General features: G+C 41.2%; 1 protein-coding gene across 2 annotated transcripts in view; it reads left to right on the plus strand.

Annotated features, from left to right (window-relative positions):
* MNT (MAX network transcriptional repressor) overlaps window positions 1-11,834 on the plus strand; it is a 131,879-nt gene extending 120,045 nt beyond the window's left edge. For both annotated transcript variants that reach the window (XM_068270240.1, XM_068270241.1), the window contains one exon: window positions 1,197-11,834. In XM_068270240.1, coding sequence (XP_068126341.1) covers window positions 1,197-1,909 — 713 coding nt within the window. In that variant the 3' untranslated portion in view covers window positions 1,910-11,834. The remainder of the gene's footprint in view (window positions 1-1,196) is intronic.
* The last annotated feature ends 3,599 nt before the right edge of the window (window positions 11,835-15,433 follow it).

Raw genomic sequence — 15,433 nt, forward strand, 5'->3', positions numbered from 1 at the left:
TAATCAGTCCCTCGCTGTCCACCTCCACCACCTGGATCTTCTGCTATGAGTCCTGGTAATTCAGCCAGTCAGTGCAGTCCGGCCGCATGCCGCTTCCACAGCCAGGAGCGTTCTGCACCTGCACAATAGTGCTGCGCAGGTGTAGTACGCTCCCGGCGGCGGAGTGTGTGCATGCGCACTATGCCAGACTGGCTCAAGTACCTGGACTCATAGCAGAAGATCCAGGTGGCAGAGGAGGACAGCGAGGGACTGATTAGCCTGAAGGCGGCTGGAGGAAGCCTCAGGTATGTATAAAACTTTAGTTTCATCTGTCTCAGGTTTACTTTGTTACACAGTAGTACTATACTCTACATATGCACTCTCCACAGAGCACATTGAACACAGAGGTGTGGTCTATCACCCATAAACCTGGTTCAGATTGTGCATAAAGAATGTGTAATAGAGGAAGAATCCCCTCATTCTTCTGCAGAGTACCTGCACATCATTCTTACATGTACCCACACTTACATTGCCTAGGGCCTGATAGATGTTCTTTGTTCCGGTCTGTACCTTTTACAAGTACTCTTACCAAGGACTAGTTTTAGTCTGACTAAAGGGAATAAATATGGCAGTCTACATATACTTCTCACTTCAGTTGTCTTTTAAAACTCCTAAGCGTTGGCAGTTAAGAGACGAATTTCATGTTACATACTTTCAATCAACAAGATTGTAATATGCAAATGAGAGGAGTCTGAGTCGGTGGAATTCTAAGCTGAGGAGTCGGAGTCGGTGGATTTTTGTACCGACTCCACAGCCCTGGTGCTAGCAGGGGCAGGCAAATTGCTATGCTGCCGAAAACTTAGCAGGGGGCCCGAGTAGCACAAGTTGGGGGGGGGGGGCTTGGCAGTCGGTTCGGGGACCCTGGGGGGTGAATTTGCTGGGGAGGGGGATGGTCAGGGGAGAGTGACCCAAGTTACTTTTGCTCCAGGGCCCCATTGGAAGTAGAATTGGCCATGGATCTTTTTTAATTTGTGAGTATGTGCCACTTATGTAGGGTTGAGACACTTTTTCTTCAATGTTCATTCCACACTAATGGATGGATTTCTGCTCCAAAAAGACTTTGGTGTACAGCCTGTATGTTTCTATTTCTTATTACCTTACACGTAACTTGCTTGTTGACATTTTAATTCACTACTCTCTCTGGTTCTGCTTTTCAGAGGGGGAAGACAACATGGATGAAGACATGGACGACGACAGGCCTGTAAATTCATTACCAAAACGTCAGAATGCTGAACTCCTGAAGATGGTACCGTCCAACGCAGCTTCCCACAATCACCATTCCACTGTACTGCCTCAACATGTGTCCATTCAGCAGAAACAAGTTCCTTCACCCCATGCACAGCCTCTCTCCAACCAAGCACTGGTTCCGCCTCAGGCCATAGTGCCAGCACAGACTCATATTGTGGCTGCTTCCACTGTGCAGTCAACTGTGATAGCCCACACAGCCACCACTCATGCATCCGTTATTCAGACTCTGAATCATGTCATCCCAGGGCCTCAGACCAAGCACATTGCTCATATTGCACCTTCCACGTCAAGCCCTGTACAGCTAACCACTGCTGCTCAGCCAATTGGCCACATCACTGTGCACCCAGCTGCCATTAATCACATGACCCATCTCAGCCAGCAATTACCCATCTACCCACAATCTGTTGCAGTAAGTCAGCCCATGATGAGCCACATTGCTCACACCATCTCCCACCCACAAGTCAATGGAACCACAAACCTAGGCCAGCCTGCCGTTATGGCAAAGCCAACTGTAGGAACCCAGATGGTCCACCATCCTCAATTAGTTGGGCAGACAGTTCTGAACCCGGTGACTATGGTAACCATGCCATCGTTTCCTGTCAGCACTTTAAAGCTAGCCTAAACACTCAACTTTAAAAAAAGAAAAAAAAATTAAAAAAAAAGAATGAATTGCATAAATTAAATTATCCATTGGACAACTGAAACTCCATACATTCCTATCAAGTTATGTTCCAACGAAGAGCTGCGCAGTCGCAAGGTGTTGACCCTCATTGGCTTTGGAAAAGGTGTCAGGCTTCATTGTATAGGCCTTTCTCTCACCACCAAGGGCCCTGTGCTCTGGATTTCCACCATACTCATTGTCTCCGTGACCGCCGCTCATGATGACTTTTCTCATTCTCTACCAATAATCAATGAATACAAAATTGGACTTTTAATTTCCTTTCTGCTACTTCACTCACTTTTTTTTTTAATTTTTATTGTGTTGTCTTTTTGTGTATTTTTGTAACATACAAATTGATGACCTCTTTCTACTATAAGAATTGAAATGGGTTTAAAGTAAGCATAATGTCGGTTTATACTTTTGCTGAGGTGATGGCTGCAGGACATATACACTAATGAGGAAAAAAGAAAACAAAAAAAGGAACAAAAAATAAATAAAAACTAGTAAACCATGGTAGAAAGGTAAATTTGAGGCAATTCTTTTCTGCCCTTTAGATGGTCTTGGACAGAAAATAAATTCCTCTGTTTTCTCTTTTATTTTATTTTTTTACATTGGTTATTTACATTTCTGTTGGATCAGTGCTTTGTATTTTTTTAAATACTCCATATTATCTTTAAATATTTCAGTTATTGTTTATCTGGCTACTATCATGGTTCCTGCCTTTTGAAGACCACTAAAGCCAGGCGTTTTGTTGCCTCAGATAATAATAATATAGATACGTTTTAGTTGTTTGTTTTTTTTAAACTAAGGCTTTCTGATTGGAGTCAATGACACCAGATTTGGAGTTGCCCTGTTTAAAGTGTGGTTTGGTAGAAACATTTCAGGTGGCACTTCAGCCAGTTTTTATCTTGCTTGGAACAGAAAGGGGAAGAGGAAGTATTTGTTATACTGTCTTTACACCTTCTTGATCTATTTACTCCTGGAGAAAATTATCATAACATGCAAATCGACTAGCCCAGGAAGTAGAAGCCGTGCTAGCAAATGAAACTACTTGACTTCAGATATCCCTCAGCTACCAGGTAATTTAATAGTGGCTTTGATTTGCTGAAATGGCTACCACTTCTTGGGTTGGGGGAAATTTGCACTTTAGGAGAATTCTTTTCCCATCCTCACTTTTTATAAAGGAATCCATTATGAGCTTGTTTTCACTTTTTTGGAGTGCATTCTTCATATATTCCTGTGACCAAGGCTTTGGAGACACAGTGATGATGACAGTGTTGCATAGATTCTCCAAAGGAATATATTTAGCCTGCACTCCATAGAGGGGAAACAGGAAGTGCCACTTATACAGCTGAAAGCAGGACAGGAAGTAAGCTAAAACTGACCCATACATTAATAATGTAGCAGAGGTTATAACTCCACTCTATATCTCTCTAGTCCTTTTTTATTTAAGTATTATTGTTTATATTACTATGCCATCTTTCTTACCTTATGCTGCAGTTTATAAAAATGCAAAGGGAAAGAGTGGCATTGCTCAAAGCAACTGAAAAAAAGCCTCTTAATTGTTTTTATTATTATTATTATTATTTTTTGCAAAACAATTGGACTTCACTAGCTAACATGTAGCAAGGGCAAAGTAGGGGAGTTACCAAAAGTGCCCAATCAGCTTTCTGCATTTAATGCAGCCACACCAGGGGGCGTAGAATGCCATAGGTGACGGTGCTACATTGCTTATGCTAATACAATCCTATAGTTGTCTATTGGACTATTTTTTTATAGATCGGAATGCCTTTTTTTCTGTTTGGGCAAGAAAAGTATTTTCAATGCATTATTTTGCAGAATTAGAAATTATTGTGGAGCACGGTGATAAAATAGGATGTTTATAACTAGTGAGTGATCTGTGTATAACAAGGCAAACTGGCTTATTCAGCCTAATGCTGGGTACACACGGTGCGTTCCCGCACTCGATGCCCTGCTCGATTCCCGGCCTCTCGATTATTTCCAAGCATTTCCAAGCGCATTTCGATGATTGTTAGGTCCATTCTTATGCAATGTATGCCAAATCAACCTGCCAATCCATCGGAACGGGATCGGACATGACGGGAATGGAGCGGCCGGGAATCGAGCGGGGAATCGAGTGCGGGAACGCACCGCGTGTATCCAGCATAACAGTGCAAGGGACAATGTACCAGCTGCAAATACACACAGCAAGACAACACACACTGTCAATATGACTTCATTTAAAGCTGAACTAAAGTTAGGAAGCACAAAAAAGTAAACTTTTTTCCCCCCCATAAGCAGGTGCCCTATTTCCTGCTGGCGCTATATAAATTCAGAATAACTGGGAGAAGGCAGAGCAGTAAATGGCCATTTCAGAAAATGGACACAGATGAGGGAGAGCGCAGTTTTTTGTAGCAAGCGGCTATCTGAGGAAGCAGACATTATACCGTTGTCCACACACTCCCTAAAGTCCAAACTGTTTGTCTAAATGTACCCCTACCCTGTGATGTTTTTCATAGATTACAAATTAGATTCCATCAACATCAACAAAAAATGTATTAAAATAAAGGCCCTCTCAATCAGTGTGTGTTGTTTGCTGATTCGGACAGGCCATTCTTTATCTAGGACGGTGGGCAGGAGAGCTGCAAGTAGGAACGGTACACATTGATGGCTTTGTAGCGTTGGGTAGTACAGAGGTAGTGACTGTAGTATTGCACTCAATACTAGATCAGATTCCTGCTGGAAACCGTTGAAAGTGTTCAGGCAAATAATTAATATCGGGAAGATATTAATCAATGACCTGATCCAGTTGTGCATGGCTACCATAAAGGCCAGTAGACTGGACTGTTCTCAACCTGAAGTGGCTGACATAAGTATTTGAACAAATACTCGTGCTAGATTCTCGGCCAAAGACGACCATTGCCATCTTGCCCAAAAATGTAGCATTAGTACAGGTGCCCCCCTAGGTCGCATAATGATCCAGAATGAAGGGTAAGCGACAGTCACCTCCTTCCCATGCCTACAGAAGCTGCTCCGTTGTGTGCCGTGGCTTTGGCCCTCTCTCCTGCTTGATGGACACTGAACGCATTGCTTGCCTAGCGATTTCTGTCCAGCATTCAGGTTCTGCAGCATCACCTGCAGGATCAAATTAGAACCTGGCGGGTGGCTCAGATTTGATCTAAATTGTGCATGTACACATCTGAACAGTTCCTTCCCCTAATCCTTGCAGAAAAGTCAATAGGTCCAGGCCTAGCCAAAAATAGTCTAAAAAAAAAAAAAATTATTGCCAGTTAGGAACATCTGTTTGCATTTTCTCTCGGTTTGGAGGGGAGTCCATTTCCTGTACCAGTTAGTTGTGAAACTTTAGTTCCACTTTAAGTAAACTCTTGTTAATTGCTGTTTATGCACTTTTCATGCACTGTTTTTCCCCTTGCGGTGTTTATCGACCAAGCCTTAAAACATGCTGAAATGAAAGTGGTGTATAATTTATAAAAGATCATTGAATGTCTGAAACTCACCTTTTTTGGCTATTCTCTGTTAGTAGTACCAAAACAAATTCCCCCCATTGTTACAAAATATATGTTTTATCATCATTTTATATAGGGTGTATACTATCTTGTACAAACAGAAGTGGAAGCCATTTTGAGGACAGAAGTGATAACGACAGAACCTGTGATATCATACGTAGGGGTATCCATATTTAAAACTGCCCTTGTGGCATAGAAGTGTCCCCGTTCATATTGACCAGTGTTGTCCCAGTAGCTCCTGCCTACTGTTCTGGTTACATGGCAGTCTCTGTGCTGGCATCAGAAGAATCTTAAGGGTCCTTTCACACTGAATCTGTTACTGTCAGATGTAACTGAATGGACAATTGATGTATGAACAATTGATATAGTGCAGTTCATTGTCCATTTTTCCACATGGACCAGTTCACATTATGGGCTTGATTCACAAAGCGGTGCAAACACTTTGCACGCCTGTGAAAACCCCTTTATCACGCCTAAACTCAGTTTAGGCATGATAAGAAGAAACTCGCGCGAATTTTCCGCGCGCAAACCGCCCCCGCTTCGCGCGAAGCTCCCATTAAGCCCTATGGGACTTTGCGCGCGCACGTACGCGCGGAAACTTCGCGCGAGTTAGAGCACAAAGCGGTGATAACTTTGGTGCAAAGGTTATCACGCCTAAAGTCTTTTAGGCGTGATAACTGAGTTATCACCGCTTTGTGAATCAGGCCCTATATGCGTTTTAACTGAAAGCTTTTCACAACTGGTATGGAACAACTGTTCAAACGCATCCGTTTGTCAGCTTTCAGTGTGAAAGAAGCCTAAGTGTAAGAGTGAAAGCTCTGCTAGTGTCTGTGCACAATGTTACTATGGCGGAGAATGGAGCACCACTTAAAGTGGAGATCTAATTCTCAGTAATTTTTTTCACATTTTGTAAGCATTTTTCACTCCTCCTGCTACCCATTTCCACTGTCCGGCACTGGCCGCTGTTTAAAGGGAACCGAGCGCCATTTTTAGCACCCAGGTCATCTAAATACCACATTAAAAATGCATGCTAACAATGTGGCTCATTAGAAATAAAAAAAATCTGTTTTTACCTTTCCCCTTTCCTTTTTTACATTTAAAGGTTTAGCAGAGGCTTTTATTACCTTAATTTTGCGGACCAGCAGGTCCTGCCCAATGGCAGAAATTTAAGGCAGATAAGGACTAATTTCATTATTTTATTGCATACATTAGCAGAGAGCAAACAAAAGCTTTCATCAGAGGGAATAGAACACTTTGCTTTACAGAGTTTAGAGAAGTCACACGTGCTATATTCACACCTGACACCTTGGATAAATAAGAGCCAGCTAGAAGGGGAAGGGGGAACATGGCAGCTCATTTAGCTATTAAACCAGGAGAAACTGAAGGAAAACCTTGGTTTGGTTGTTTGGTTCCCTTTAAGGTAAACCTTAGCGCTGAGTTTAGATCTGCTTTAAAATGATATTGATGCCCTCAATCAGCATATGGTCCCCTGGCATTCTATGTTACACTTTCTCCCAGTACACAGAGAGGTGGCAACACAGTTGCAGTGGAATAGTTTGTATTGTGTGCAACAGTTGTGATTGTGGCCACATACTAGTGAGTTTATGCAGCAAGACAATGCATAGACCAATAAGGAGTATAAAATATCTCACTAGACTACACTGAAATCCGATCTGTTCATATGGATTACAGAACTTGGCACATGATCATTGCTCTTTATACCTCCTTTTGAGTTTCTCATGATTGCTACAAAATCTTTTATAATGCATGACAGTAATTCTACATACATATCCAGGTTTAGTTTTTCATAGAAAGCCCCTTAAAGACGTATGAGCATTATTCACTTCAGTTATTTTTTTTTTCAAAATGGCTTCCATCTCTCTGTAGCTTAGGGTTTCCCCTAAAGTAGAACTCCAGGCAACAATAGACCTAACACTGATGCCACAACTAGTATATTTATACAATATTATTCTGCCTCGTTATCTTTTTTTTTTTTTTTCTTGAGCGTTTTCAGTATTCAAAAGCCAGAAAAATGTTGGTCAAGTTGCTGGTTTTGTCACTACTGTGAACACCTAGGTATACTATATCCAAAGCTTAGGAGGTTTAGGTCAGTGATGAGACCCATAGGCATGGGCGCCAGGAATGGTAGTTTTCAAAATTGCATCTGTTTCAGTTATAGGGACAGTGGAGGTTTTTATTTGACGGTTGACAAAACAGGAATCTTATTATCCTTAAAATGTTTACTTATTTCAAATATAAGTAAATTCACATGTGATATTAACGCCTTTTCACCATAATTTAAATGTGCATGTCCAAACAACTGTTGCCTGGATACACTGATTTCCTGAACTCACATATTTTGTCTTTGTGGCTGAGCACTGAATAGCTGTTTTAACTCTCTCTCCTTGGCTTCTCACTGCAATCGCTCCTCCAGCCTAAGCATGGTTTGTGTGATCGTAAACGGTACACCCTAGCCTTACCTCAACTACCATGAGATGTACTTAGGAAGTTCCTGTATCTAGGTAACAGATGAGTGTTTGGACACATGAATTTCATTTGTTCTAACCAGGAATCTCTTACCCCTAATCTGTACCATGTGTTGAAAGTAAAATTGCTTACAGTAATTTAAAATTTTATATATATACCTTCTAGCGCACAGATAGGGCTCTCCAACAAGGGGATATTTTTATGACTGGAGCTCCACTTAAGGCGTGTAATACTACTCTTTAGGCATGTAATATTTACAAGCAGTATTTCTCTGTATGCTATTTTTTTTCAGACTGCCACACTCTTAGGGCTAAAGTATTTTACCAATTTAATCTCTTACTCCTTATCACGATAAAAGCATAATTAGAGGTTTCCTTCAGGAAGACCCGCATGGTGAAGCTATCAGTATTTGTGGAGATGCAGGCATGAGAACTGAGAGCAGGGCAGGATTTTTCACAAGGCAACCTGAGCAACTGCCTGGGCCCTAGTGGGCATCAAGGGGCCCAGCTACCCCTTTCTCTGACCACTCTCCTCAACTTACCAAAAACGCCATCAAAGGAAGTGAAGGCTAGTACCTTGCCATGTGCCCCATTTCATCTTAATGGTTTTCTGAGTTAAGTGAGTTCAGTGCCAGAGCTCTCCCAGCTTTACATCACACTCACTGAAGGTTCAGTAGAGAATTTGGGGCAGTTAATTGGAAGGGTCCAAGTGTGATTTTGTAAGAAAATTAATTTGGGACATTCCCCCCCCCCCTTTTTTTATTTTATAAAACTTGGGGGGGGGGGGGGTAATTTAGCAACAGCACCCTCTTTCTCTGGAACTACTGATGGCTTATATGTGCAGTTTTTTTCTGATTATGTTTTTTTTATTCATCATATGCTTAGTTTGTGAAGCATGTGCTTTAAATTACTCCATAGCCTGAGGTTAAAATCACCAGTGTCTATTAGTCCTTGAAGCTCTGGGCAGTTAGCCAAATAGTAAATTTCTATCACCGTACCCCCTTAAGGGTCCGTTTCCACTTGTGCGTTGCGATTCCATCGCGGAAAACGCATCAACGAATCTGCATGCGGGTGTTTCCATGCGTTTTCATGCGATTTCGCTCGCGGTTTGCTCTATGCGATTTTAACCATGTCGATGCCGGTAGGCACGGACATGGGTCTTTAAGTGACAACGCAAGCGAAACCGCAAGTTTTCCTATTAAATTACATTACCGGCGATTCGCGTGCGGTTGTGCGGCATGTGAATTCTGACGGGTCTGCCATGCAGATTTTTTTCTGCACATCAAACCACACAGAATTCCTGACAAGTGGAAACAGCCCCATACACTTGTATTGGTTATGCGAATACGCATGCAGATTCGCTCTAGTGGAAATGGGCCCTAACTCCATGTTTAGAAATGCCTTATATTAAGTGGTAAATTTAGACCACCGAAGGTCCTTTTTCAGCTCTTGATAGAAGGCATTCCTCAGACCTTTGCAGCACTGCTACTCTATCTTATTTGGAGGGAAGCAGGAAGTGAATGTCCGTTGTTGCCTCACCCTTATTTCACTGCACACAAAATAAGGTATTTCTACATTTATTTTAACCAATCACAATCAATATACATGTAGTTTGGGGGTTAGGGATTTTATAGTTGGATTAATGCCCTGAATTATTCTATAAGAAATGTACTGCAGGAATGTACAAATCTAGTACTTGAGGGGAACATACAGGCCAGGATATTGGGTCAGAGTTGCGTGGCTTTTTGATCCACTTTACTAGTTCACGGCCGTTCACGGTTTAGGATCTAGAATGATCCTAAACCGTGTGGTGACCCTCAAGAGCTAGACTTGCTCTCTCCTGGCTGTGCCTGTCCTGTATTTTTTTGTTCTTGCAATTAAAGTCTGCCTTACAGATATGTGGCGTAGATCTGATTTACTAAGGCACCTCTGGGCTGAACCTCATTGGAAAGCATAAGAGAACTTTTTAAAAATTGGCTGCTATTAGGAGACCGAGGTTTGCAGCAGTTACGTCACACCACAGCTGGGGTGGCTGAGAAGTTAGCGAATTAGCAGCTGTGCAAAGCATAGCATGGCAATTGTAAAACCTTGCACACTAAAAATGTTATTACAACAAAAAAAAAAAAAATCTGTCAAATCAAAGGTCCAGGTGCAAGGTGTCAGTGGTGGCATTTCTCCATGGCCATCAGATTGCTGCTCCCTCACACTGCCTCTCCACTTCTTTTCTGCTTGCTTGTAGTCCTCAGCTTATCAGTCTCCAGCGGTGAAGCTGTTTAAGTCCTGTGGTGACGAGGCCCACTGCAGTCCCAACCATAGACATAGGCTTGGTTCATACATTAAAAAAAATGGCCAGTCCTGTCACCTTTTTACAGTTGGCATCAGTTTTGTGTGTGTTTCTATTTCTGTGCTCACACATAAATCTGTACATTTCCGATCCAGTCATGTAAAACTCATGCAAAACTAACAGGACTGGACTGGAAATGTCCAGATTTATGTGTGAACCAAGCCATACCTTCTTACTGACTGACGGCCGTTGGGGAGGCCATCATTCACTATAGAAGCACAACTACAGTCATCCCTGCTTCCATGATCTAAGCCGCATCGATGCTAGGGGTGAGGTTCAGCCAGGGATTGGGGGGGAAGCCTTTTACACAGCAGTCCTAGCAACCACTTTCATCTTGCAGCTTGACGTTTAGATTTGTTATAGGCATTTATTTCTAAATCCTTTTTATGGTATGCACTTCTTTCAAATAAAATTTAGTCAGTGCTTCCATTACTATTGCAAAAAAAATTGTAACATTTAAAATGCTTGTGTATAAAATGTGCATTTGTTCCAGAGTAAAATTAACTACAAATTACTTTTTTTTTTTCATATGTTGCTGTCACTTTCAGTGGGTAGTACCAATATGACAGGATTTGGAGCAATCCATCTCCTTATTGGGGAATCTTAGCATTCTGTGTATTTTCCAGAGCACTTTGCTGAATGGCAGTTGTTCAGTCCAACTGCCACAATAGCATGCCCGGTGTCCTTATATAGATCCTTTTCATAGAGAGTGCTCTTCTAAAGAATAATGGAAATACCGAGAATCCCCCTTGAGGAAATGGATTAGTCTAACACTTTTCTGATTTCTACTGCCTACTGTAAGCGACAGCAATATTGGAGAAAAGTAATTTATGATGCAATTTTATTCTGGGAGAAATGTACTTCTTTTCAATATGTATTTTAAATGTTAGCTTTTTTTGCAATAGTAATCCTTTAATTACCTAACATTGCTGCCTTTTGGGATGGTCCACCATAAGGCGAAGGTTGTAAACCCCTGTCCAATAATACCAGAGAGTGTTTATAAAATCCAGACCTTAGGATTGCTTTTGTTCTCCAGTGATCTCCAGCCTGGTGAGGCCTAGTAAATCAGACCCTTTGTATGGTCCTCCTTCAGGTGAAATGTTAATTTATTTTGTTCTTTTAAGAAATGTCTTGTAAGACGAGTGATGTACTAGTGCAGCATAATTACCCAAGAAGAGCATGCATACCACTGCATCCCGGGTGACCTCATAATATAGTGACACTGAAGTTCTATTTAGTATCACCAGTCATAAATCGGCATAAGGCTTAATACATTTTATCTCTGAGCACTGAAAATTCCTATTTTTTTTTCCTTAAATATATGGAATACTTGTTTCATGGAGTTTGTGCCATTTACTTTTTCTTTGTAACTTATTTATTTGTATTATTTCTCATTGACAACTAAACCAGTTTTAAACTCATGTTAATAGTTTTATCTCCAAATTTTATATAAACCTCACTGGGGTTCGGATGTGTAACTCTGAGCCCGGCTTGAGTTGTTAGAATATTAAACTATGTACATAAAGGCATTAGTCTCTGGAAATGTTGTAAAAAAATTGATCAATTACAGGCTTTGTCTCAAGGCATGATAGTGTATTACAAATTAATGCACTGCAAATGATTTTATCTGAAATGTGTTAAATGTGAGAAATGTGTTTCTTTTGGTTTTATTATACCAAATACAGATAATTTGGCTATATACATAATATCTATTTTTATTAAGGGTTTCCGTGTTATTTCTAGATGCTCTCTAATGTTTACAAACCGGTCATCTGAGTGATGTGCTAAAGGAGTTGTGTAGTGATGCCGTGTTCATGTCTACCATGCAATCGGGGACACTGAACGGCAATGCTGTGTTCACATCTTCTGTTCAATCATGAGCTTTGTTTTTTTCCCGTGGATGTGATTGGCTAATTGCAGTACACATCTATTCACTTGACTATACTTCTCCGTTGATAAATCACCTCCTTAAAGAGACATTGAAGCGAAAAAAAAAATTATGATATTATGATTTGTATGTGTAGTACAGCTAAGAAATAAAACATTAAGATCTGATACACCAGTCTAATTGTTTCCAGTACAGGAAGATTTAAGAAACTCCAGTTGTTATCTCTATACAAAAAAGCCATTAAGCTCTACGACTTTCAAAGTCGTGGAGAGGGCTGTTTTCTGACTTTTATTATCTCAACTGTTAGTTTTTTACTTTTCCTCTGCCAGAGGAGAGGTCATTAGTTCACGGACTGCTCTGAAAGAATCATTTTGAATGCTGAGTGTTGTGTAATCTGCACATATTAGAGAATGATGCAATGTTAGAAAAAAAACACTATATACCTGAAAATAAAAATATGAGAATATTTTCTTTGCTGCTAATCTAGTAATTATTCATAGTACACAACCAATTCATTATATCATATATTTTTTTCCGCTTCAGTGTCTCTTTAAGGCCTCTTTTCCACGGACTGTTGAAAGGCAGTGAAATGCCTCTCACAACTGCTCACTGCTGCCTGGTAACTGCTTGCTGAGCACACAATTCAACAGTCCGTGGAAAGGGGGCCTCAAGGGATCTAAGCAGCTCCTGGCTTCAAATAGCTGAAAGGGCTGCCATGTTTAAGGTGGCCATACACTCGTTAGATTAGCAGCAGATGGATCATCATTTCTGATCTATCTGATGTGTTTAGGAACATTTTTTACTAGGAATAGATTTCAGTATGAAATATATTAAAAATCGATCTGATGGCATTTTTTTGTCATCAGATTTCCATTAGGGCCAATGCAAACTGATAAGCAATCTCAGCAGATCGACCTAGATTTTCCAGCATGTCAGATCGATTGAAATCGATCGATCGATCGGCTAAAAATTGGCTCAGTGTATGGGCACCTTAAACCTAGGTCGATCTGCTGAGATTGCTTATCAGTTTGCATTGGCCCTAATGGAAATCTGATGGCAAAAAAAATGCCATCAGATCGATTTTCAATAGAAATCTATTGAAAATCTGTTCCTAGTAAAAAATGTTCCTAAGCACATCAGATAGGTCAGAAATCTATCTGATAATCTATCTGCTGCTAATCTAACGAGTGTATGGCCACCTTAAGACGTTCACCCACTGCTACCTTTCCACTGCCATTGTCCAGGCTAGGTGTGAAATTCATCAAGTGCGACTAAAGGGGCCCATACACTCAGCCGATTTTTGGCCGATCAATCAAAATTGGTCGATTGCAAATGATTGACCAATTGATCGATTTCAATTGATCTGGCATGCTGGAAAATCTAGGTCGATCTGTTGAGATGGCTTATCATTTCGCATTGGCCCTAATAGAAATCTGATGGCAAAAAAATTGGAAATCTGTTCCTACTAAAACACATCAGATAGATCAGAGATCTATCTGCTGCTAATCTAACGAGTGTATGGCCACCTTAAAGGTGTCCATACATTTATAGATTTGCAGCAGATTCGACCATCAGATAGATTTCTGTCAGATGCCTGTCAAGTTGAATCTGACAGGAATCTATCTGATGTGTTCCACACACTAGGAACAGATTTCCAATAGATTTCATAATGAAATCTATTAGAAATCTATATAAATGCATTATTGGACCATTAGATCCCAATGCAACTCTATAGGCCATGGATCTGCTATCAGCAGCAGATCGACCTAGATTTTCCATCCTGTCCGACAGATCAAATCCATCGAAATCGATCAAAATCGTCCGCAAATCGATCAAGAGATTTGATAGAATAGATTCTATAGACAGTGGCGTAGCTAAGGAGCAGTGGGCCCCGATGCAAGTTTTACAGTGGGGCTCCCCAAGCACTCTATACATAACAATTGATACGGTGCACCAAAACCTGCCAATAGCAACTACAGTGTCAGAGGTGCAAGAAGGGGATGGGGAACAGTTTGTTAATGATTACCATTGTTCAAAGCATCTATAGAAGTGATTATTATGAGCACAGGACCAATAGAGAGCTAATACTATAGTTGAGGGAGGGCCCTTTGGGGCCCCTCTGGCCCAAGGGCTCCGATGCGGTCGCTACCTCTGCAACCCCTATTGCTACGCCTCTGTCTATAGAATCGATCAATGGCTGAAATCGAACAGTGTATGGGCCCCTTTATGTTTTCTGTTTAAAGTACAGTGGGGAAGACTCAGGGTTTGTTTGTGGTCAAGTTAAGTCTAATTAGGTGATTTCTTATCTGCCTTCCATCATATGTTGCTTCTGTATTCACAAGCCTTTGTAGGAAAGGAGGAGGTTGAAGGATACTGCCTATTTTAACCCTAAATGTAAAAAAAAATAGGTCAAATGAGGTTTTTTTTGTTTACTTTTTTTAATAAACCACATTTTTAGAATGCATCTTTAATTTGCTATAGAGCTGCCCTGGGAGTTAAAAATGCTCGTTCACTTTAAGCCTGGTACACACATCCAATATTGATTGGTCAATTTGACCACTTTAATGTAGTATGAGAGCGTACCTCTGCAATCTGTTAATGGAATTCAATACATGGAGGTGGTAAAATTGGTCAGTGACTGTCCAATCAAAATTGCATGTGTTTGAGGTTTGCAATAGGCATGTTTGCGGTTTGCTACAGACTTTAAACCGCCGGTGTGCACCAGCCCATTGAAATACATTAGCCAAGCGGATTTACAGGCAGATGCGGCCGGCGGATCGCATCCAAATCTGCTCGGTGTGCACTGGGCCTTTCTGACAAAATCTGACCAGATTATCTGCAAGTTTGCTTCCCTATTTTCTGCCCTGGTAACCACATATTACAAAAAAATGAGTGAGGCATGGTGCACACCAAGCGGTTTTTGTAGCGTTTTCCAAACCCCATCGGCCTGTGAAAACGCTTGGCTAATGTATTTCAATGGACTGGTGCACACCAGCGGTTTGAGGTTTTTAGCAAACCGCAAACGTGCGTCCTGCAGCACTTTTGCGGTTTGCAGAAGCGTTTCTGCCTCAATGTAAAGTATAGGAAAAGCTCAAACCGCTCTGGAAAACACTGAATCAGAGCGTCAGGCCTGGAACCCACTGAAATCCGCAAAACGCAACCGCTAGCGTTTTGCATGAGCGGTTTGCAAGCGGATTCATGCGAGTTTTCGGTCGCGTTTTGCAACAGTGTATTTTTTTC

The sequence above is a fragment of the Hyperolius riggenbachi genome, chromosome 2 (assembly GCF_040937935.1).
Source record: "Hyperolius riggenbachi isolate aHypRig1 chromosome 2, aHypRig1.pri, whole genome shotgun sequence".
Taxonomy (NCBI): Eukaryota; Metazoa; Chordata; class Amphibia; order Anura; family Hyperoliidae; genus Hyperolius; species Hyperolius riggenbachi.